At 47.5% G+C, this 22,703-nt stretch overlaps 1 protein-coding gene across 1 annotated transcript in view; it reads right to left on the bottom strand.

Moving 5' to 3' along the window:
• Positions 1-6,259: 6,259 nt before the first annotated feature.
• The window catches only part of LOC138145371 (dihydropyrimidinase-related protein 2), a 97,794-nt gene continuing 81,350 nt past the window's right edge, over positions 6,260-22,703 (bottom strand). The window contains exons 12-14 of the mRNA XM_069067016.1: positions 16,084-16,263; positions 11,928-12,093; positions 6,260-9,117 (exon numbers count right to left, since the gene is read on the bottom strand). Coding sequence (XP_068923117.1) covers positions 9,026-9,117; positions 11,928-12,093; positions 16,084-16,263 — 438 coding nt within the window. The 3' untranslated portion in view covers positions 6,260-9,025. The remainder of the gene's footprint in view (positions 9,118-11,927; positions 12,094-16,083; positions 16,264-22,703) is intronic.

Below are 22,703 nucleotides of genomic sequence, written 5' to 3'. Positions count from 1 at the left end.
CTCTTTCTTTCCTTCCTTCTCTCTTTCTCTCCCTTCTTTCTTTTCTCTCTTCCTCCCTCCCTCCCTCCCTCCTTCCTTCCTTCCCTCCTTTCCTTCCTTCCTGTCCCCAGATCTTAGTAGAAGGCACAAAATAGACACAATACACGATTGATTGATGGGGGTGGGGGGGAACAAAAGCTGGCCCTTGAGCTCTCCACTTTGTCTCTGTCTCCCCTGGACTTCACCATATAAGTGCCCAACCATTCCTTTCCAGGGCTCGTGTCTGCCCTGCCCAAAACAAGAGCCTTCAGGGGTGACTCTGATGCCCTCACTCAGAGTGCCAACCTGGAAATGCCAGGCAGGTCAAGGCACGAAGTCAAGAGGCTTGTTGGGACTGGCTGGGTAAGGGGCAGCATTCTCCCATGACTTCAGAAACAAAACACCTCATTGTTCTGAGGAAACTCTACAATGCTTCTAGCAGCAACTGTGTCCAAATTGATGCAACCGCCGGCCCTTCTAAAGCCTGTTTGTCCAGGGGCGCTCTCAGAGCTGTTCAAACATCCCTACAAAGCCTTGATGTGGGGCTGAGGAGGAGGAAAGGCAATTGGGAAGCCTGGGTGGGCGGGAGGCTTTGGCCTGAGGTTAGTAAGATCGGCTGAGGCCGTGGGCACCCCGCTTTGTAACCGGTTACAGAATCTGGGGTGTGCCGGCAGAGTCCCTTAGTTACACAGAATGTAAGTCTATCTCTGCTGGAGGCCTGTTTATTTTCCACTTGCTACGTGCTGGAAACAGGGAGAGATACAATAACCAAATTCTGGGCGCCGAGCTTCTTTTCAAGCCCTCAGACTACTGTGATAAATGCTGGGTGGATGAATGGCCAAATCCCCAGGCTGCTCACAAGAGAAATTCCTTTCCATTGTAGGGACATTGGTGCCACCTAGTGGAAATGGAATGAGTAACAGGCATGGATGCTAGGTCATTTATCAGTTTGGGCTACTTCCTGGTCTAGGATTTTATTAAAATCATAGGATCATAGACTGTTAGTTGAAAGAGACTTCAGAGGTCTTCTAATCATCGGACCCTAGCCCTAGAACTGGAAGGAGACTGAGAGGTCATCTAGGCCAAGCTCCCCATTTCATAGATGAGGAAACTGAGGCCCAGACAGATTCACTGACTTACCTAGGGTTCCACAAGCTATTGTAAGTGACTGGAATTCGAACCCATGTCCTCTGACTCCAAACCTGGAACTGGTTCCATGAGAGCTCTGCCTCTTCAAATCTACTTCTGATGTTCATGGCCTATGTAACCACAGACTCAGTACACCCAGGGCCTTAGTGTCCTCATCTGTAAAGTGAAAGAGTTGGGACTCTGGCCTCCAGAGCCAGCTCTGTGATCCCACACAGCTGTAAAGACAGAAGGGACCTTGGATTCCATCCATTCCACCACCACCCCCGATTTTACAGATGAGGAAACTGAGTCCCAGATAGGTTATGTGACTTTCCAAGATCTCACAGATCATAAGCGTCAGAGGTCCAGCATTCTTTGCTCTGTAGTGCGACTCATAGTTAGTTAACAGAATCTTCAGCTGGAAGGAGCCCTGGAGGTCATCTATTCCAACTTGTTCATTTTATATGGTAGGAAATTGAGACAGGAAGGGAAGGGACTTGGTCAGGAGCAGAAGCAGACTTTGGACAGTTCCTAGGTAACTGGCGCTCATGGAAAGAGCTGAAAGGGACCAGAAGACAAGGCATGGCATTGGGAACGGTCAGTGACACGGTCATTCTGGATGGAGGAAAAAGCTCAAGAATGGGAGAGATGGGAATGGGACTGAAAAGGAAAGGTTGGTGTTTTCTTGGAAAGGAATCTAATGAAAGCAAACCCAGGCCTCTGATCTTGCCAATGACTCGTTTTTTCAAGAGTAATGGACTTCATCTTTAATCTATGCAAGTGTATGCCAACTCTTTGGGGGAATGAGTAGTTTTTACTCATATTTGTCCCCATTTTCATCCTCAGATTGGGGAAAGGAGGTAAGACTAATATCAGTCACTTATATTTACAACAGAGGAAGCAGAATGTCATCAGGAATAGCCGTCCAGACTGGGTGTTGGGAAGATCTGCATCCAAATTCTACCTGCCATTTAGCTTAAGTCAGACGCAGCAGAAATGGCCAAACTACAACAAAGACCAGGGGCAGTTAGGTGGCACAGGGGATAGAGCCCTGGGCCTGGAGTCAGGAAGAGCAGGGCTCAAATCTGTCCTCAGACACTTACCCTGGAGTAGTGACTTAACCTGTTTGCATTAGCAAATGAAATAGAGCAGGAAATAGCAAACCACTGGAGCATCTTGGCCAAGAAAACCAAGAAAACCCCAAATGGGGTCATGAGCTGGGCAGGACCAAAATGACTGAAAACAACAATGATCATGAGCAAATAATTTCATCTCCCTTAGAAATACCCATTCAGTCCCTCAGGGGTACCCCCAGGACCCTGGCAGAGAGATACAGGGACCATAGAAAGTGGCAAACAAACAGCTTGGAGGTTTATGGGAAGGTGATAGAGATGGGTGAGCAGAGGGCCAGTTGACAGAACGAGGGAGGGGCGGGACGGACACAGTCCCTAAAGAAGACCAGAAAAGATGACAATAACAATAATGTCTAATATTTATTAGCATTTAAAGGTTTGCAAAGCGTTATATTATTTCATTTAATTTTTACAACAACCTTATTATTATTTTTATTTTACAGAGGAGGAAATTGAGGTTAAGTGACCTGCCCAGGGTCACACAGCTGGTAAGTGTGTGAGGCAGGATTCAAACTCAGATCTAATCTGATTCCAAGTCCATTGTTCTCTATAACTATACCACCCAGTGTGAGATCAAAGCACACAGGTGAAATAGGGATTAGATTGGCAAAGTGGAAGAACCATCCCAATCTCTAGACAATGTGAAAGGAAGAGAGGTTTGGAGATATGAGGATGGCCTTAATTTCTCCAGAAAGAAGACGGAGCCGCTATGTTTTGCTGGAAGAATGGCAGTTTGGGGCTGGAGGAGATTTAGAACAACCACTCTGGGGAACATGCCAGGGAATCAACAAGAGATGAACCCAAATATATTATGTTGTTGTGACTATAAAGTTTAGAGAATGCAACCATGATGCCCTGGGCATGATGAGGAAACTCTGGCTCCCAATGCAGGTTACCCAGACACCTTCTTTACTGATGAGAATCTCAGAGAGTTGCCCAGGATAGTCAGTCCGCAGTCCTTTATTAGCCGCTCGCTTCCTGTGTGCCAGGAGCTGGGATAAATGCTGGGCTACGAAGAAACTCGAAGACCCAGTCCTTGCCAACAAGGAGCTCACATGCTAATGAGCAGGACAGGAAAGTGACTCTTGTTGCTAAGAAGAAGAATGACAGGGGCGGCCAGGTAGCCCAGCGAGTAAGAGCACTGGCTCCAGTGTTGAGAAGACCTGGAGATTGAATCCCAGGCTCAGACACTTAGCACCCACCCAGAAACACCTGGCCGTGTAACCTTGAGCAAGTTACTTACCCCCAATTGCTTAGGGGTGGCCAGGTAGCTCAGCTAGTAAGAGCACCGGCTCCAGTGTCGGGATGACCTGTATCAAATCTGGGCTCAGATACTCAGCCCCACACCCAGAAATAACTGGCCGTGTAACCTTGAGCAAGTTACTTAACCCCGATTACTTTAAAAAAAAAAAAAAAGAATGACAAGTGCTAGGCTTTCTATGGTGCTTGGAGGCTGGCACGCTGCTTTACCAATGTGATCTCATGCGGTGTTCCCAACGGCGCTGGGTGCGAGGTGCTGCCAGGGGCCCTGTGTTACCAGTGAGGAGACTGATGGTAAGTGCCTTGAGGACAGCGACTACCTTTTGCTTCTTTCTTTTTCTATCTCCAGCCCTTAGTACAGTGCCTGTCACAGTTGGCACTTAATAATGTTAAGTTATTGATTATTATTTGAGGCAGAGACTAAGAAACTACCCAGTGTCACCCAGCTAGGCATTCTCCCATTTGAAGTTGGGACTTCAGTGTTCTACCCATATGGCCACCTAGCTAACTCTACAACTTACAGCTATGTCATGTACAACTGTGTTGTACATACATACAAGATATGGGCACTATAAATGAGAGGTAACCTCAGAGGAAAGATCTTGGGAGTGGGTGGGGGAGAGAGAGACAGAGACAGAGAGGCACAGAGACACAGAGAGACAGAGAAACGGAGACAGGAAGACAAAGAGAGACAGAGACAGAGGAACAGAGAGACACAGAGAGAGAGACAGAGGGACAGATACAGAGACAGAGACACAGGAAGACAGAGACACAGAGAGACAGAGACAGAGAAAGACAGAAAGATAGAGACAGAGAGAGAAGCCTGGGAAAGGTCTCTTTAAAATGGTAAGATTTGAACTGAGTCTTGAAGGAGGCCAGGAAAGTAGGGAGGCAGAGGTGAGGAAAGCATGCATTCCAAGAATGAGGGACAACTAGTGAAAAGGCACTGAGCATATCAAGAAAGAGGAAAGAGGCCAATGAGCCGGGATCATAAAGTCCACAGAAGGAGATAAATGTACAAAGGCAGGAAAGTAGGAAGGGGCCAGGTTGTGGAGGGATTTACATGCCAGAGCCTTTAAATTGGATCCCAGAGGTAATAGGGAGCTATTGGAGGATATGGAGTGCCAGCTGACCAAAAGGGGAGTGGGCTGCTGTGAAAGATGGTGGGTTTCCCTTCCTTTTGGATATTTAAGTAGAAGCTGACGATCCCCTGTCAGGTGCGCTACAATGGAGATTCCTTTGGGGTACGGATTCAGCCATTGGACTGGGGGCCCAGACAATGGTCAAATTCTGGAGAATATTTGCAAACACCTATGATGCTACCCACTTTCTTCCCTCCTTCAAGCAAAACATCCTTAATTCCTTCAGTCAATCCTCATACATCTCCAGACTCCTCCCAACCTGGTCATCTTATTAAAATATGGCATCCAGTCAATAATGAGCTTTAATAACTTTAAATTACACTAAAACTTTTGGAACACCATATATATATAAAATTTGTATTGGTTGTTGAGTCACATGTGACATTTCATGGCCTCATTTGGGGCTCTCTTGGCAGAGATACTAAAGTGGCTTGCCATTTCCTTCTCCAGCTCATTTAACAGATGAGGAAACTGAGGCAAACAGGGCTAAGTGACTTGCCCAGGGTCACACAGCTAGTAAATGTTGGATTTGAACTCAGGAAGATTAGTCTCCATCCAATGTGCCACCCACCTAGCTGCCCCATGTCTGTATATGTATACATATATGTATATTAAACCATATGTATGTATATTGCACTTATGGATACATATATACCATTTAAATCTGTGTATATAACATATGCACATATTACATTGTTACATATATGTAAATTTAACCTACTTGTGTGGGGCACATGTGTCTATATATCTATGCAGTTGTATTATCTACATATCTGTTAAGATATAGGTATACATATATGAATATATATGCATGCAAATGCACATAAACACCTGATTCCTACCTCTCAAGTCATTTTCCTGTGTCTGTTTCCTCATTTACAAAATGAAAGGGCTGGACTAGATGACCTCTGAACTCCCACCTAGGTCAAGATCTACGGTCTTATGATTAATAGTGGCTAAGCCAGGACTAGATTAGGAGGGAGAATCCAGACTGCTGATCTTCCCATCATTCTTGAGCTGTCTAGTGCTCTATTCCAGACCCATGACTACTACTGCATTTAGGGAGGCAGGACAAGCTCACTTCCAGTAGCTGCGTTCCCCGGCCTGCTCTATCCTTCATTCACTTAAGATGGCATTCCTGTTCACCTGAGTCCTCTCTGTCACATGGGAGGAAGCCCAAAGTTAGTGTAGAGCCTCTGGGATGAGGGCGTTTGGAGGCATCACCTCTGGAGGGTTGGGACCATTCCATTTGGATCATTGCATTCCTGCCTACACAGAAATGGGGATTGGATCTGTGATCTCTGTGCTACTCCCAGGGAACTCCCAGGAGGAAGCTTACTCTACCGATGCAAGTCAGCCCCCCTGAAACTTCTAGGCTGAGAACTCCAGTGATGAGAGCTTAAGGAACTAGCCCAGGACATGTCAGAGGCAGGACCTGCAGCCAGGACAATCCAGCTGTCTCATACCCGCATTGCCTGTCCAGCACCCAGTAGGAGCCTCAATCCTCGTTGATTTGCTAAGGCATGAGAGGGTCCCCCACCCACCTCCTCAGAACATCTCCACACAGACACACACCCCTGAAACAACAACATTTGTCTTTATTAGGCGTTTCCATGGTAATATTACACAGAGTTCTTAAGGAATAATAAACACGACTTTTTTTACCATAATTATTTTGCCATTAAGACAGTGGTAAAAAATAAAAAGAGAGGGAAAAAAGCACTGTTTGTCTACACACGTGATCAGCTTTAGCACATACAGCTCCTTCACTCATGGTTCACAATCACAAATCCAAGGGTTATAATCCAACTAGTCCGCAATCCTACAATGTCTTAGAGCATCAAGTCACTGAAGTTAGTCCCTTCCAAATCATTGTCAATCCCTCTTAGCACTTACATAGGACATTCATTGAACAGACACAGAAAGCAAGCCAACAGGGGAACATGCTTACGTAGCCCGCAAACATCGGCAGGGCTTTTGTTTTTATTTCGCTTGTTTGTTTATTTGTTTGTGGGCTTTTTTTTTTAGTCTTTTAGAACAACTGAAAGAACAGAAACCTTCATGAGCAGAAGATAGAAAGGGAAGATTCAAGTGAATGCTGAGAGAGGCTGCCAACACGGCTGTGAATGGAAACGAGACTCCTGGGGTTTTCCACCTTGTTCTGATTTCTTGCAAGTGCAGGTGAGAAAGGAAAAGGGGAGGAGGGGAACTATGACATATTTTAAGTTAACCAATTACTTTTTTAAAGTGCTTTTTTACTTTAAAAAATCGAAAAAATAAACAATAAAAACAACCCCAAGTCGATATGTCTGGACAGATGAGTGGACTGGCTACAAAGGACTTCCTGCTTAAGTTTTGTCAAAGCAGATTTGTTTTTACTGTTTTTTTTTTTTTAAGAATCTACAGATATACTTTAAAAGAACCTGTCGACACACAGAAATAAAGGCCACACATAGCAAGGTAACATAAGAAACTGAGGGGAGAGAAGGGGATTCAGCTAATGGAAACTATTCCAAGACACCAAGACGCTAGGCAGTGCTAAGGTGAGGTGACCCATAGGCTCAAGCTTGGCCCATAGAAAGAAGTTCGCCCAACGTTGCTTTCCACCAGTATTGTTATGTTTGCAAATGTCAACGCGCAATGAAGCGCCCTTTGTTTAAAACAAAAACAAAAATAAAAAAGCATGGCTCCTCCACTTTGCCAATTAAGAGACTTCCTTGTGTCAAAATTCCCAAAGATTGTGTGTGTGTGTGTGTGTGTGTGTGTGTGTGTTTCTAAGGCCTCTATGCATTGTTATTCCACCAAGTTGACTTTCATGAGGTAAAATTGTTTAACTGGGCACCAGGATATTCTGCTGGGGCCCATTCCCAGTGAGTGAAGCTTCAGAGGGTCCTGAGCTCCTCAAAAGATGACTCCAGGTCAAATTAAATGGGGCTCAGAGGATGCTATCAAGCCAGCCTCCAATTTATCCATCTGTCTGATTCTGGCGGCTGGTCATGGGATGAGTTAGCCCAGTCAATTAGCACATGGTGTTGATGAGACCTTGGACAGCAGTTTAATGCCCTTGGTAGGAAGCCACAGACGGCATCTCCCCCTCCACCTCTCACCAAGGGGGCACTAGCATACATGGACAGCTCAGTCCAGCCCATCCCTACTACTGGAAAAGAATGACTTAATTAGCAATGGCTACATGGGTGGCTTGGTGGCATCTTGCATAACATAGGCCAACTAAGCATTCTGAGTGATGGGGTGGCACCTTGTTTCCCCAGGCCAGGTTCCTACGGCAACAGTGGACAAGCGGCAGGGCTAGTGATAGGGAGAGGCAGCTAGGACAGGGAGAAAAATGTTGTCTAAAACAAACACCCATTATCTCATCTCAAATGCTGGAAAGGGCCTCAGAGGCTGTCTAATCCAACGTCTTCATCTTACATGAAGAAACTGAGGGGTAAATAAGTTAAGTGATTTGCCCAAGGCCAAACAGGTGATAATGGCCAGAGGTGGGATTTGAACCCAGAATCCTCAGCCAAGAGATCCAGTGCAATCCCCACTGTGCCATGCTGTCTCTCAGAAGCCAATGAGAGAGAGAGGCAACTTAAAGTGTTCTGTAAAACAAAACAAAACCAAAAGCCAGAGGGCTTTAAAAGGAGAGGAGAGGGGGGAACCTCAAAGGATCCATGTTGTAGCCAAATCCAGGACAAAGAGAAATGATGACTCATGTCAGTAGCTGACCCAGACTGAAATGAATGGAATGCCAATAGTCATGATCTGGAAGCACCTGGGTGGGGGCCTGCTGGTCTACCAACTGGATCACTCAGCTGTTAAACATTGTCTCAACCCATGTACACCTCAACACTCTTGAGTTAATATCTGATCAGGTCTTCCAACATCCGATGTTTAAACTACTTTCCCCAACGCACCCCCCCCCAGGGAGAAAAAAAGGCAGCTCTCGGGGAATTCACTTCATCCTTCCCTTAGGAAAAGAAAGATGTTCGTGAGAACAAGGACCCTGGATGAAAACCACCCTATTTGGGGCAGGGATTTTTTATACTTTTTGTTTTGCACCCTTGAGGTGTCAGGTCACATTTTGTCTCTGGAGTTGGTGTGTGAACATGTATGTAATGCTATCAGAAGTGGATAAACACGGGCGAGCAAAACTGGTAACATCAGGGTAAGGAGGACTGAATGTGGGGCCCAGAAGGAAGCCCCATGGACTGGCTGCCCCACAGTAACTATCACAGGCTCTAAAAAATAATAATAATAATCAACAAAACCCAACGTCCTCAGGTGCCCCACCCCTCACCCCCCTTTCCCAGTCTGCTACTGCTGCTCAATGACTGGGGAGCTCTAGCCCAAGCTGGTGATGTTGGCACGGCCGCCTGGGGGAGCCACGATGCGCTGGGTGGTGCGACGAGGGATGTTATCATCGATCTGGGCACCTGGAGAGCGGAGAAAACAGAGGAAGGAGGCCAGATGTTTAAAAGTCACAGCAGCTCCCTACCACTGCTCCCTGCTCCTTGGGGGACCTTGGACTGATCACTTTCCCGATCAGGCCTCAGTCTTCCTGTCTGCAAAATGAAGAGACTATATTGTATGAGCCCTAACATCCTTTCCCGTTCTAATATTTAATGACTATGATTTAAGCAATCAGAGGAGAGCTGAGTGCATACTATGTGCCAGGAATATTGTTGGGCACAGGGATTGGAGTCAAGAAGTCCTGAGCTCAAATTTGAACTCAGATGCTTACTAGCTGTGTGATCCTGGGTCACTGTCTACCTCAGTTTCCTCAACTGTAAAATGGGGATAATAATAGCACCTCCCTCCCAAGGCTGTTGTGAAAATCAAATGAGATAATATTTGTAAAAAGCATTTACCATAGTACTTGGCACAGAGTAAGAGCTACATAAATGCTTATCCCTTCCACCATCATCATCATCACCACCATCACCATCACCCTCACCACCATCACCATCATCATCATACCTTTCTTTAAAATAGGTATTTTTATGTTTTATAAAACTTTTCTCAATACTTTTTTTTAACTTTTGGTAACTATTTCAATAACCAGTTTCAATTGTAGGAAAGAAGGAAGAAAAGGAGGGAGCATTTATTAAGCACCTACTATGTGCCAGGCACTTGTGCTAAGTGCTTTACAAATATTATCTCACTTGTGAAACTTTATGGTTTATTTTATGCATTTAAAAACAAAATTCTGAGGAGTCAGTCCATTGGTTTTATAAGGTCATGAAAAAGAAAGGACTAAGAACCTCTGTTCTAAACAACATTGTCCCAAGTATTTGTTTTCTCCTCTGTGGACTATCAGGACTCTCTCCTTTGAGTGGATCTGAGGAAGAGGAGGAAGAGGAAGAGGAGGAGGAGGAGGAAGAGGAGGAGAAGGAGCAGGAGCAGCAGCAGCAGCAGGCCTGCTAGGACCTGATGCCTTCAGCACAGTCACCTGCAAACAGACATATGTGAAGACCTCATCACCAAGAGGGGTTGCTGGGTCCATGTGAACGCAGGACAGCCTCCATGACAGTGGCCAGCACCTCTAACACACAGATATCAGGCCGAGCGTATGCCTGCATGTCTGAGCCAGGAAAGGCTATGTCTTTAAAAGCAGCCAGACTGGGACAGTAATTTTCTTTTCCGAGGCCAGAAAGGGTGATGGTTGGAGCTCACCCACAGGGCAGGTGGGGGGTGGGGAGAAAGGTTACCTTCAGGTGTCTGGGGGGTGGGGTGGAGAACAGTCTGTATTTATTCTTGCCCTTCTGCTTATGTAAATAGTGCATAATAAAGGATAATTGGGCCGGTAAGAGGTGAGATGGAAGTGGGTTGCCAGGGCCCCTCCTAAAGTGGGCAAACACTATTGGTGGAAGCTGGAGCCAACAGGAGAGGCCTGCGGCATCCCCAAACCCCCTGAGCCCAAGGGAGGTATGAGATGTGGCCCGCTGGACCACAAGTCGTGTGAAGCAGGGACGTCACCGTCCCAGGCACCTCAGGACACTTTCCATTATCTAGAACAGAGACTGATTGAGCAAGCTTGGGGAACGATTGATAGACTGTCCTGTAAAGGAGGGATTAGTCTTGTTCTATTTGGCCCCAGAGGACAGAGCCAGGAGCAATGGAGAAGGGTCAGGGAGCTGAAAAGAGGCCCATTTATCCAGAATGTTTGGGGAACTTTCTTAGCACCCAGAGTGGTCCCAGAGTGCAACAGGCAGCCTTGAGAGGGGTGCCCCATCCCACCCACATGGAGGACTTCAGTGAAAAGCTAGATCACCACGAATCAAACATGTTGTAGTGAGGATTTCTTGAGGGGTATAGTTTGGACAAGCAGGGTCCCTCCTGACTCTGAAATTCTATGATTCTGTGACATGCACAGCAAGAACATAATCATAACAATATCTCACATTTTATAGCATAATAAGGGTGGCAAAGTACTTTCTTCAGAACAGACCTATGTGGGAGGAACTGAAAGCATTTTTATACCCATTTCACAAGTGAGAAAACTGAGGCTCCTGAAGGCTAAGTGACCCAGCCGTGATCACACAGCTGGTGCTGACTGGGCTGGGATTAAGAAATCCCAGTGATTTCCTGAGTTTATATTAAATCCTCCTCCCAGACTGGGAGATCAGCAGTGTCAGAGGCCCTATTTTATCTAAACTTCATACCTCCCTCAGAATCTGTGAATAGAAAACATTTAACAAATGATTACTGAATGAAATTAAGAATGGATGGAGGGATGGATGGATGGAAGGATGGAAGGATGGATGGATGGGTGGATAGACAGGAGGATGGATGGATGGATAGACGGGAGGATGGATGGATGGACAGACGGGAGGATGGATGGATGGACAGATGGGAGGATGGAAGGATGGACAGACGGGAGGATGGAAGGATGGACAGACGGGAGGATGGATGGATAGACGGGAGGTTGGATGGATGGATAGATGGGAGGATGGAAGGATGGACAGACGGGAGGATGGAAGGGTGGATGGATGGATGGAAGGATGGATAGACGGAAGGTTGGATGGATGGATAGACGGAAGGATGGATGGAAGGATGGATGGATGGATGGATGGATGGATGAATGCAATAAATATGCTGAATAAACCATCCTCCCTCTCCCTTTGTCAAAACCCACACACAACAGACGCTTAATTCATGCCTGCTGAATGACTGCTCAAACCTACTCTAGTCCACAACACAAGACCTCAAGTCAAAAAGAATTCATTTGTAAATGGGTCTGTACCGGACAAGCTGAATCCAGACTGGTGCAGGTTCCGGACAGGTGGGGCCTGCTGTTTGGCAGGAGAAGTCTTGGCAGAGGAGGCCGGAGTCACTGTCTTGGGTGTTACAGACACTTCACACACCGGCCCATCGTAGAGGCCTCGGGGGACACCCCTCAGCTCTGCCAACTGAAAACACAAGAACTAGTTAGCCAGGGGCTGAAGCGTGAGCATCCTCCGAGCAAAGGGGGCTGGAGCTGTCATCCAGGCCCTCTCCTGTGGGGGCACCTCTTGTGATGAGGATGAAAGGCCACATCTGACAGCCACCGATGGCCAGCTACGCTGAAAAAAGAAAGAAGAGCAGATCCGAGACCATCCAGCGGGTGGCAGGCTTTCACCGCCATGTTCCTCACCCCGGCCTTCGAAAGCTCAGGGTGTGGAAAAATACGGTTATTAAATATTAAAGGGAGATTAAGCCCTTTCAGATTTCTTGTTTGGAAACTCTTGTATAGCCTGGGGGATCCTCTATCCCTAGGGATGGTCAAGAAGAAAACAGACAAGAACGTCTCTGCTTCTTGACAGAGGGGGACCCGCTTGGCAAGCCACTTACCTTCCATTAGACTGTAAGCTCCTTGAGGGCAGGGAAGGTATTTGGACTTTTCTTGTGTCCCCAATGCTTAGCACTGTACCTAGCACACAGTAGGCCCTAAATAAATATTGACTGATCTCTGAGTCTTACCCCATTTTTATTTATTTTTAATTTTAATCTATTTTATATTAATATTAATAAATGTTATAATGATTATAATATTAATTAATATTAATTTTTAATCTATTTTTAAATGGGGAAGGAAGTCAGACCTGCTGACCTGAGGGTTTTCCCAGTTTCATATCTATGACTAAGTTCCTGAGTGGAACAAAGGGATTCCACTGGGGGGTGCCTTCTCCTGCCCTCTGGGAATCATCATATTCAGAAAGGAAGGAGATCTGGGGAAGTCTCTGAGAGCTCTTAGCCTTTCCAATCCTACTGGAGCCCGGGTTAGACGTCCTCCCACCTAAAGGCAGCAGGAGCTGGGACAGAAGGCTTCCCAAGTCTGCCAGACTCAGGGCTCTATCAGAGATAGAGACTGGATCCAGACTTTCATTTCTGGAACCTCCAAGTGTGGAAAGTCCCTCTACCAAAAGCAGGGCACCTCCAGCTCCACAGCTATGGGAGGGCATCCTCTGGTCCTTGTAACATCTTAGCACGTTGGGCACCAAGTTTAAGACCATGAATCTAAAGCTGGCACATACCTCAGAGACCTTCTAGTCTCCAACATTCTCATTTTACACATGGGAGAAACGGAGGCCAGGGAGTCAAAAGGACTTGCCCAGGATCAATCAGTCAGAGGGATAACAATTCCTGGAACATCTGTCTCACAATGGGAGGCTCCAAGGAGATCACATCCAGAGGCAGATTTGAACACAGGTTTTCCTTACTTGAGACCAAGGTTCTATCCATTATGGCATGCTGTTTATCCCAGAACACTCCAGCCCCACCACCACCACCACCATCATCATCATCCCCTCAAGGTGGGAAGAGCCTCTGAAAAGTGACCTAGGGGCAGCTAGGCAGCACGATGGATAGAGCAGCAGCCCTGGCGCAGGAGGATCTGAGTTCAAATGTGGCCTCAGACACTTACTAGCTGTGTGACCCTAGACAAGTCACTTAACTCCAACTGCCTCCGAAAAATGTTATCTAGTTCTTTCCCCAACCTCTGGGACTCTAAAGTACTGAGCTGATCAAATTAAGGAATGTCTCTCTCCCCTGCCATGCACCAAAGCTGGGCCTTTCTCGGTAAAGCCTAGAATGCCCTTGCAGAAAGCAGAGATTGGGGGGGGGGGGGGAGACATCTTCCCAGACAGAACAAAGGAGGCTGAGAGATAGCCCCAGCTTCCTCAGAGGATACCATATAAGGACTCTGTGAGGAGGCAGAGCTGCCTAATGACAGCTGGGGGAGGGGGGTGTAGGAAAGACCAACCACTCAGCAGCAGTCTCCCTTCAGGGAGTCACAAGAAGGAGGCTGACTCCCCCTTCCCCATCCCAGGCTTTGGAAGGAGATGCTGTCCCTGGTGCTGAGCAGCTGCCTTTCCTGGGGTCTAGAGGATCTGGGTTCGAATTCTACCTCTGACCCTTCCTTCCTGCTGTGTACTTCCCTGAACCTGTTTCCTCCTCCATAAAATGAAGGAAATGGATCAGATCAGAGGCTCTTAACCATTTCTGTGTCCCAGACCCATCTGACAGTCTGGTGTAGCCTAGAGATGGACCCCTTCTTAAAAGAACATTTCTAAGTAATCAAAGGAAATACTAAATGTCAGTGGTCATGAAAACAAGATGAGACTGATTTTCCATCTGAGTTCACAGACTCCCTGAAATCCGAGGAGCCACATTTGGAAGCCCTAGACTAAATAGATGGACTCAGAGAACACCTCCAGCACAGCTTTGGGGACCTCTGGGTGACTCTGGCTACCTCTCTTTGGTCTTTATTTCTTCCAATGTAAAATAAGGGAGATGGACTAGTGAGTCTCTTCAAGGCCCTTCTAGCGCCCTATCTGTGGTCATGTGTGTGGCCTAGAGAAAGGCCCTTCACCCCCTGGGGCTCAGCTTCCTCACCTGTAACATGAGAACACTGGCCAGCCTTGAGCCCACATGTGGCCCTCTAGGTCCTGAGCTCATGTTTGACAGGATAAATCCTTTTATGTGAAGTTTGGGTTCAAAGGGCTACACTTGAGGACCTAGAGAGCCACATGTGGCCTTGAGGCCCCAGGTTCCCCACCCCCAGACTAGATGGTCTCTGAAGTCCCCAACAGATCTGGGTCTAGGCTTCTAGGACTCCCTAAATGGGCAGCAGACAAAAGCAATAAGCCATGAAAAGGTGTCACACAGCCCTGGGGAAGGGAGTGTCCATCACAAGGCAATCACAATTCTTTATCATAGGTTCACCTATCTGCCTCAACCTACTGACTGCTGGGCCTGGAGTCAGGAAAAGCTGAGTTCAAATCCCACCTCACACTTTCTAGCTGTGTGACCTTGGGCAAGTCAATTAACTTCTGTCTGCCTCAGTTTCTTCAACTGTAAAATGAGGATACCAAATGTGATATTGTAAGGCACTTGGCTAACACAGGTGATTAATAAATGCTTATCTCCTTCCTGTCATTTCTCTGCAACCCTCAAAATTTAGGAACTCAGAAGACTACATACCAGAAACTTCCCACTTCTTAGCTGATAGATGTCTCCCTACCTGGGATCTCAGAAGGGGCAACCAAGCAGACCCATCTAAACTCAGTCTCCCCAACAAGTGGTGTCTACAGAGCAGCCCTGATCCTGACCCAGGTGCCCTGCTCTAACGCACCTAGGAGTCCTGGACTATTGGGGGCTTCCTATCCTGGACTTCCTGCCCGGTCCGTCGTATCCAAGGCTCCCTGGGAACATTCGCAGGATCATAGAATCATCCATTGGAAGCCAGAAGGGACCCCAGAGGTTAGCTAGTCTATCCCTCACTATATAGAGGAGGAAAATAAGGCAGACTAAGTGATTTGCCCAGGTCACAGAGAAGAGCAAAATTCTAACCCTGGAAGGGACCTTAGAGACCATCTTGGTGAATTCCCTCATTATACAGATGAGGAAACTGAGGCCAGAGAAGGGAAGGGACTTGGCCAGGGCCGTGTTGCTATTAAATGGTAGATGTAGGATTAAAACCCAAGTCCCTAACTCCAGAAAGTCTTTCCACTGTGGCATGCTGCCTCCCATTCCTGGGTGGATCCTTCCTTGCCCCTTCCCTATCCTTTGGAGGTATCAGTCCAGGCTCCAGAGTGAGAGTTATATTTGATGGTACAGGACACTTTCCTCATCCCCCCCTGTGCCTCCAGATGTCACCAGGTTATCCTTTGGGACCTACCCTTAAACACCTACAAGGACTTATGGCTTCCCTGAAGACTGAAGGCCTCACCTCCTTTCTCTAGAAAGCTCCTTTGGTCCCAGAGGCAGACTTTGGCCCAACTTTGTTGTACCGAACAAGTCAAACAATGAGTGAGCGAGGTTGGGGCCATTTTGCCCAGGTCTGATGGGTGTAGACAAAAGTCACTCTGTACTAGACTCTTTCAATCAGAAAACCCCCTTGTTCAGCCCCAGCTACTCACACGGCTCCGGGCCTTGATGCGCTTATAAACGAAATCGGGGAAAGGTTTGCGGGGGATGTAGCGGCCAGATCCCTCAGTCACGTGAAGGTTGCCATCCTCCAGGACAATCTTCCCCTGGCTGATCACCACCAGCGGCGAGCCTCGGCATTCCATGCCCTCGAAGATGTTGTATTCGAGAGACTGGGGGAGAGAGCACACACAGCTTTAGAACAGAGTTAGAAGCAACAGAGGCTTCTGGAGGGATAGGAAAGCAATGTAACAGCACACTCTGGATTCCAGTCACGCCATCATCCAGCAGCCCAGTGGGCAAAGGAAGAGAACACAGGAAATCTGGTTCTAGCCCCAGCCCACATAATCCTATGGGGACAAATCACTATATCTCTTGGAAGCCTCAGTTTCCTCAGCTGTAAATGTCAGACAATTTCTATCCTACAGCATCACGGTTAAAGCAAAATGCACCTTGGATCATTCAGTCCAAATATTGTTGCTCTTTCTGTCACCCCCTGCTGCCTTAGAACCCGTGCCCTCTGCTTCACGTTGCGATGAGCAGAATGCCCTCACTCGTTCATTCATCAGACAACGTTTAAGCCTCTAATAACATGGACGAGTCACTGTGTTGGGTACTGAGGATACAAAGGCTGATGTGAATAATCCTGTCCTCATGGCACTTAACATTCTATTGGGGGAAAACAACATGTTCACATTGAAGTTTATACAAATTTGAGACATTTTAGGACATATAACAGGGATTTGATTTGCTTGACCATTCATCCTTTTTACAAGGGCTCTATTTTTTGTTTTTTTCTTTTAAGTGAAGGAGGGAGGAGTGGAGGGAGAGAAAGTAAACCCTTGTTAGATGAAAAATAAAACTAAAAAAACAAATTCACTACAAAGAAATCCAGGGGGAGGGGGAAGGGAGGAGCTACCAGCACATTGCAAAGGTGCCTTGTAGCCAGGTCTAACAGGCCTCTGTGTTTTATCCCAGAAAGGACAGAGAGCCCCTCCAGAGCTTCTGGAGCAGAGGAGGGTCACGGTCCGACCCGGGCTTCAGAGAGACCATTTTAGCAGCTTCATGAAGGATAGAGCCTGGAGGCGATGAGGTCAGTGAGAATCCTTAACTTCCCTTAGGCTCAGCTCTAGTGCTGGACCTGGGGCTGGGACCTGGGTTCAAATTCAGCCTCAGATACTCACTAGCTGTGTGACCCTGGGGCATGTCAGCCTCCGTTTGCTGCAGTTTCCTCAAATGTAAAATGGGGTTGTTATGAGGAACAAATGAGAATATTTATTACGCAACAAAGGGCTTAACACAGGGTTTCACATACAGTAGGTGCTAAATAAATGCTTGTTCTCTTTCTTGATCCCCCTTAATTTTAGTGCCTTCGCCTATTGCTTATCTCCGAGTCATGCCGCACATATCTTGCTCATACACAGTTGTCTGTATGTTGTCTCCCCCATTGTTCCCTGAGAGAAGGAAATACCCTTCTTTGAATCCGCTGTGCATCGATCTAAGTAGGTGTTTCATAAATGTTTCCTGACTGACTAGTGCCATCTACCCCATGACATCTTTCCTGATCCCCTAGCACTTAATTATTCTCTCCATCTTCAAATTATCTTGAATTTACTCAACTGTTAACATCTGCAACATCCCAAGCCCTCTGCCTCGTCTGGTAGAGTGTAATCTCCTGGAGGGCAAGGGCTGTCTGATTTTGACCTTTGTATCCCCTAGTCCTGCTGCTAATAGGGGCTCAGTAAATGTTTGCTGAATTGAAATGAATGGCCCTGCTCCCAGGGTCGCACCAACGATGCTGAATCTTAGACAGGCGGCTCCAATTTTGCAAACCATCTGGGGTTTCAGTTGAACCTGGAAAACTAAACATTCCAGCAAGATTACTGCAACCGTGTAAATTAGCACAAGCCCCAAAGGCCACAAGCTGGAGAAACATTACACTGTGGCCAAGGAAGAATGAGAGAAAAAAAGAAAATCTCTTCTCTCAGATGTTGCCGACCGCCCAGTATCGTGGGCTATGGGCTGATAAGGGCAGGGATGCTGTCATCTGGAGAGAGAGTTCCAGGCAACAGATTGTTACAGGCAGGATTATAACACAGGGGATCTAAGTGGTTTATTATACCGCTCTCACAAGAGAACCTTCACTTTACTAGTCAGTCAAGTGACAGGGATTGTAGGGCACACTCAGGTCTTGAAAAACTTCAGCCTCATAGAAGGAATTTAAGGTGATGTAGAAACAAGATTCTTCTTTTCTCCACACTAAAAATCCCCATTTTCCTCATATGGCCTGGACTCAAGGCCCTTGACCAGTCTGGCTGCCCTCCTCTGGACACTCTCCAGATTATCAAAGTCCTTCCTAAAAACTGGGGAGCCCACGCAGAACTGAGCACGGGACTCAAGGCAGAAGCCAGAGGGACAATCAGCCCTAGTCCTGGGGTACTTTGAGTGTTTCAAATCAGCCTTAGATCTCATTCCTTAGCTTTCTGGCTGCCATATTTCCTGGCTGACTCATACTGAGCTGGTGGCCAACAAGCCTCTATCCCATGCCCTCCCTCTGCCACAAAAGCTCGGCCCTGACCCCTTACACCAAGGGGCAGCCTCTATTTCCTTCCCTCTCTTGTCATCATCAACTAAACCCTTACGCCTCCACTTCACCACGAAAGGTAAATAATGAATGCTGACTCTAATAATTTCATAAGAGGTAAACTGAGATTCAAGAGTGGGCCCTAATTGGCCGAAAGTGAGTAACGCAGAGGAATCAGGGATAGATGTAAGCTTCTCTAGTCCTGTGATCAACAGATCATAGGATTCGCAGCTTTCAGGGACCTCAGATCACACGGCCCAACCCATTCATTTGTTAGATGAGAAGGAAGACTCAGGCCCAGAAAGGGGAAGGGATTTGTCCATGGGCACCCAGGGAATCACGGCCAGCTCTCACTCTCTCCTGCTGCTGTGGCACTGGGGGTGCGGAGGAAATTGTCTGTTTTCCCACATCAGCTTCATTGGACAGTCCATGTGTGGCCCTCTGATGGCACTCACACCCAGCCCATCTCAGTTTAGTTGGTTACAGCCAGAATGCCGTGCCCCCTTCCAGCAACGGCCTCCCACTAGTGTGGGGACAGGCTAAGAGCTAAAAGCCGTTGGGCATATGGGGCTTTTCTCCTCTGAATACGCACATAATAATAATAGCATTTATATAATGCTTTGAGATTTGTAAAATGCATTATACACATTATCTCATCTGATCTTCAAAGCAATCCTGTGAGGAAGGTGCTATTATTATCCCCAATTTACAGATTAGGAGACTGAAAATGAAAAAAGTTGCCAAGGACAGCACTGCTATTAATGTCTGAGGGAGGATATGAATTCACATCTTCCTGACTCCAAGCCCCGTGCCTGACCCACTGCACTACCCACTGTGCCCAGCTGGAAGGTGGCAATCCCCGGGTCCCAAGGTCCTCACTGTCCTTGTAAAGTCATGCCTCCTCTCTCTCTCATTCCTAGTGCCCAGAGAGCAGCCAAGCAGGCCCAGTTCTAGCTGTGACCTTCGCCCCCGACCCCTCTGACCAGCTGGGCAGCGAACACTCTTTATCAAGACGACAGCCTGCCAACAGGCAGTACTTAGACAACCAGTTAAACTATCGCCCCCTGTAGGGATCCATCTTGCCCTACTGGGAAGTTGGAGGGGGGTTGGGGGAGAATATAGGAGAGAGCAGATTGGGGGAGGGGGTATACAGTGGGATCGCTGTTTTGGGGTGGTGGGTAGGGGAAAGACTGTGAGAAAATTTGTAACTCAAAATCTTGTGGGAATGAATGATGTAAACTAAAAATAAACATAAAATTTAATTTTAAAAAATAACTGTCACTCCCCATGGCTCCTTGAAAATCCCAGTGCCAAAGTATTTGAGCTCCTAGATCTATCTGAAAGCTCGTCCTCACCCCCGCCCCCAGCTTAGCCCAGATCCTAGTCACAGCCCAGGACCAGCACCCTGTGTGCCAGCAGTGTGAGGCCCCAGCTCACTCCCTGATATCACACATCACCCCTGCCATTCACCCAATCTAACCTTCCCACACCCACTCTGGACCAACCTCCCCTTATCCCTTACCCAGCAGGCATGAGGCCCTGTGGCACAATGGACAGAACACCAGACTTGGAATAAACAAGATCTGGGTTCAAAGTCTGCCTCAAACACTCACTAGCTGTGTGACCCTGGATGAGTCACTTACCCTGTCTGTGCCTCCCCTTTGTCACCTGTAAAATGAGGGGTTAGTCTTCTGGCCTCTAAAGCCCTAAGGTCCCATAATTCCTCTTGTGGTCTCATCTTTTCTTCCTTACTCTGACATTGCCAGCCCACCTCAGTCTCAGGGAACCAGTAAATAATCCCTCAAAAGTTCCCTTATACCTGACCCAGCAAAGCCTCTGAAGGGATCAGGAGGAAAACCTTCCAGTTTCCTTGAAGCCTTCGGGAGTATCTCCTGGGCTCTGATTCCATTCTTGCCCACACCGACCTGACTCACCCCACAGCTCCAGCTGCCATAAAAGCAGCAGAACTGAGAGATTCGAACTCAGGTCCTCTAATTCCAAATCTAATATTCTTCCCACTGCTCCACACAAGTTATCCTCCACTAGTCAATCACATGAATTATCTAAATGAGTTGTGGAAATTGGTGCCAACCCACAGGCCTGGGACCAAAGAGAAATCAGGCTTTGAGCAAGTAAAAATGCTACTGACCCCCGAAACAGCAGCACAGCATACTGAGAGGCTGCTTCTGCTTCATGCCATTGGACGCTGAATCCAAGCACCAAAGAGATCTGACTTTGGAGCCAGAGGCCATGGGTTCAAATCTCTCCTCTGAGGTTTACAGCCTATGTGACCTTAGGCAAGATGCCTCAGTTTCCTCCTCTGGAGAGTGAGAGGTTGGACTCTATGACCTCTGAGGAGCCTTCCAGCTTGAGCTTTGTGACTTTTATTGGAAGGGCTTTGAAAAAATTGGAAAGATCATCAAGACGTTGGAAGGCCTACGATGGTGGCTTAGCTACGACCCTCGGGAAATCGTGAAGCTCGTTCACTGACCCCAGACTTCTCCCAGAGTCTACAAAGGGCCTGCTTCTTAGTACCAATACTGTCCCACTGTGGCTACACAGGACAGCCTCTTAAGAGCTCACACTCTCACCTGCTTCTTAGTACCAATACTGTCCCACTGTGGCTACACAGGACAGCCTCTTAACAGCTCACACTCTCACCTGCAGGGCAGAGGGAAGGTGGGAGAAAGCAGGTCCCAACACATCAATATGGACTTCTCCATGAGAACCTGAGGAAAGGGGGTCCTCAGAGAAGGGCATGATGGGAAAAGAAGCTGGGCATGTCACAAGGCAAAATGGAGGGATGGCCAACAGAGAGCCCAGATGCCCCACCAGGTGCCAGGGGAGACTTAAGCCAGAAAGGCCCAAGTCTGACTTCAGATATTTACCAGAGCTGTGACCCTGAGCAAGCCACTTACACTCTCTCAGCTCCAGCTTCCTCAGTTTAATGAGCATATTAACATCTCCGACCTCCCTAGGCTATTGCCTACACTGACCTGATAATACATGCTCGGGACTTTGCAAACCTTAAAGTGAGATAGAAATGCCAGTGATTATTAGTATTTTTATCACAACCTTGAGAAGTCCAAAGAAAACAAGGAAAGCCAGATGCATGTCAGGTAGCTTCTGTGTGGCAAACTTATGGGAAGACAGTGTGGCACAGTGGATAGGGTGTGGGACTTGGAATTCAGAAGACCTAGGTTCAAATCCTGCCTCTGACAGTAAATTAGCTGTGTGACCCTGGGAAAGTCACTTAACATCCCAGGGCCGAAGTTTCTCGATCTGTAAAATTAGGAGATGGAACTTGATGGCTTCTGTGGTCTCTTCCAGTCCTAAATCTCTGATCCTGAGTCCCACGGGATGGGAAGGCATGGCTGAGTCAGTCACAAGTGACATCGCTGGATGGAACACCTGCAACAGTGAGTCCCTTGGTGTGTGCATCTCTGGTAGCCACCAGTCCAAGCATACAGTGACTATCTTATAAAGTTCCATTAGTGCAGGAACAGAGCCTGGAAATAGCAGTAACCAGTATTACAAGCCTGTGTAAGCCAGTCTGCTCCCCCAGCCTGGGTAATACCAGGGCTAACAAATGACATCAGGTTACTTTCTTGCAGGACCCTTCGATTCATGAGGGGCTCCTTTCTTGGAAAGGGGACAGAAGAGAGGACCTGGGACCTTCAGATCTGGGAGACAGAGCTCTGAACATGGGAGGGGAGCTACGGCCCCACCTGTGGGAGACCAGCTGGGAAGACCTAGATCTCAGCCTGTGGTGAGCAATGAAGCAGCTTCAACCTCAAGGCCAACGGCTGCTCGGGGTCTTTCTCTTACCCTTCCTCTCTTTCCTTCTCTGGCTGAGTAAGGAAGCAGCAACTCTTCCCTGCTCAGCTGCTCACTCCCCCTCTTTTCTCTACTGTGCAGAGAGGAAGGCAGCCACCCTGCCCAGGGCCAGAGCATGCGTGAGCACTCACTCTCTCCCTCCTCTCTCTGTCTCTCTCTCCTCTCTCCTTCTCTCTCTCTTTCTCTCCTCTC

The sequence above is a fragment of the Petaurus breviceps genome, unplaced genomic scaffold (genome assembly GCF_028583685.1).
Source record: "Petaurus breviceps papuanus isolate PSGF00001 unplaced genomic scaffold, PetGlider_PUasm1.0 139, whole genome shotgun sequence".
Taxonomy (NCBI): domain Eukaryota; kingdom Metazoa; phylum Chordata; class Mammalia; order Diprotodontia; family Petauridae; genus Petaurus; species Petaurus breviceps.
The sequence above is the reverse complement of the archived record's forward strand: the minus strand, read 5'-3'. Positions and strand labels throughout refer to the sequence as shown.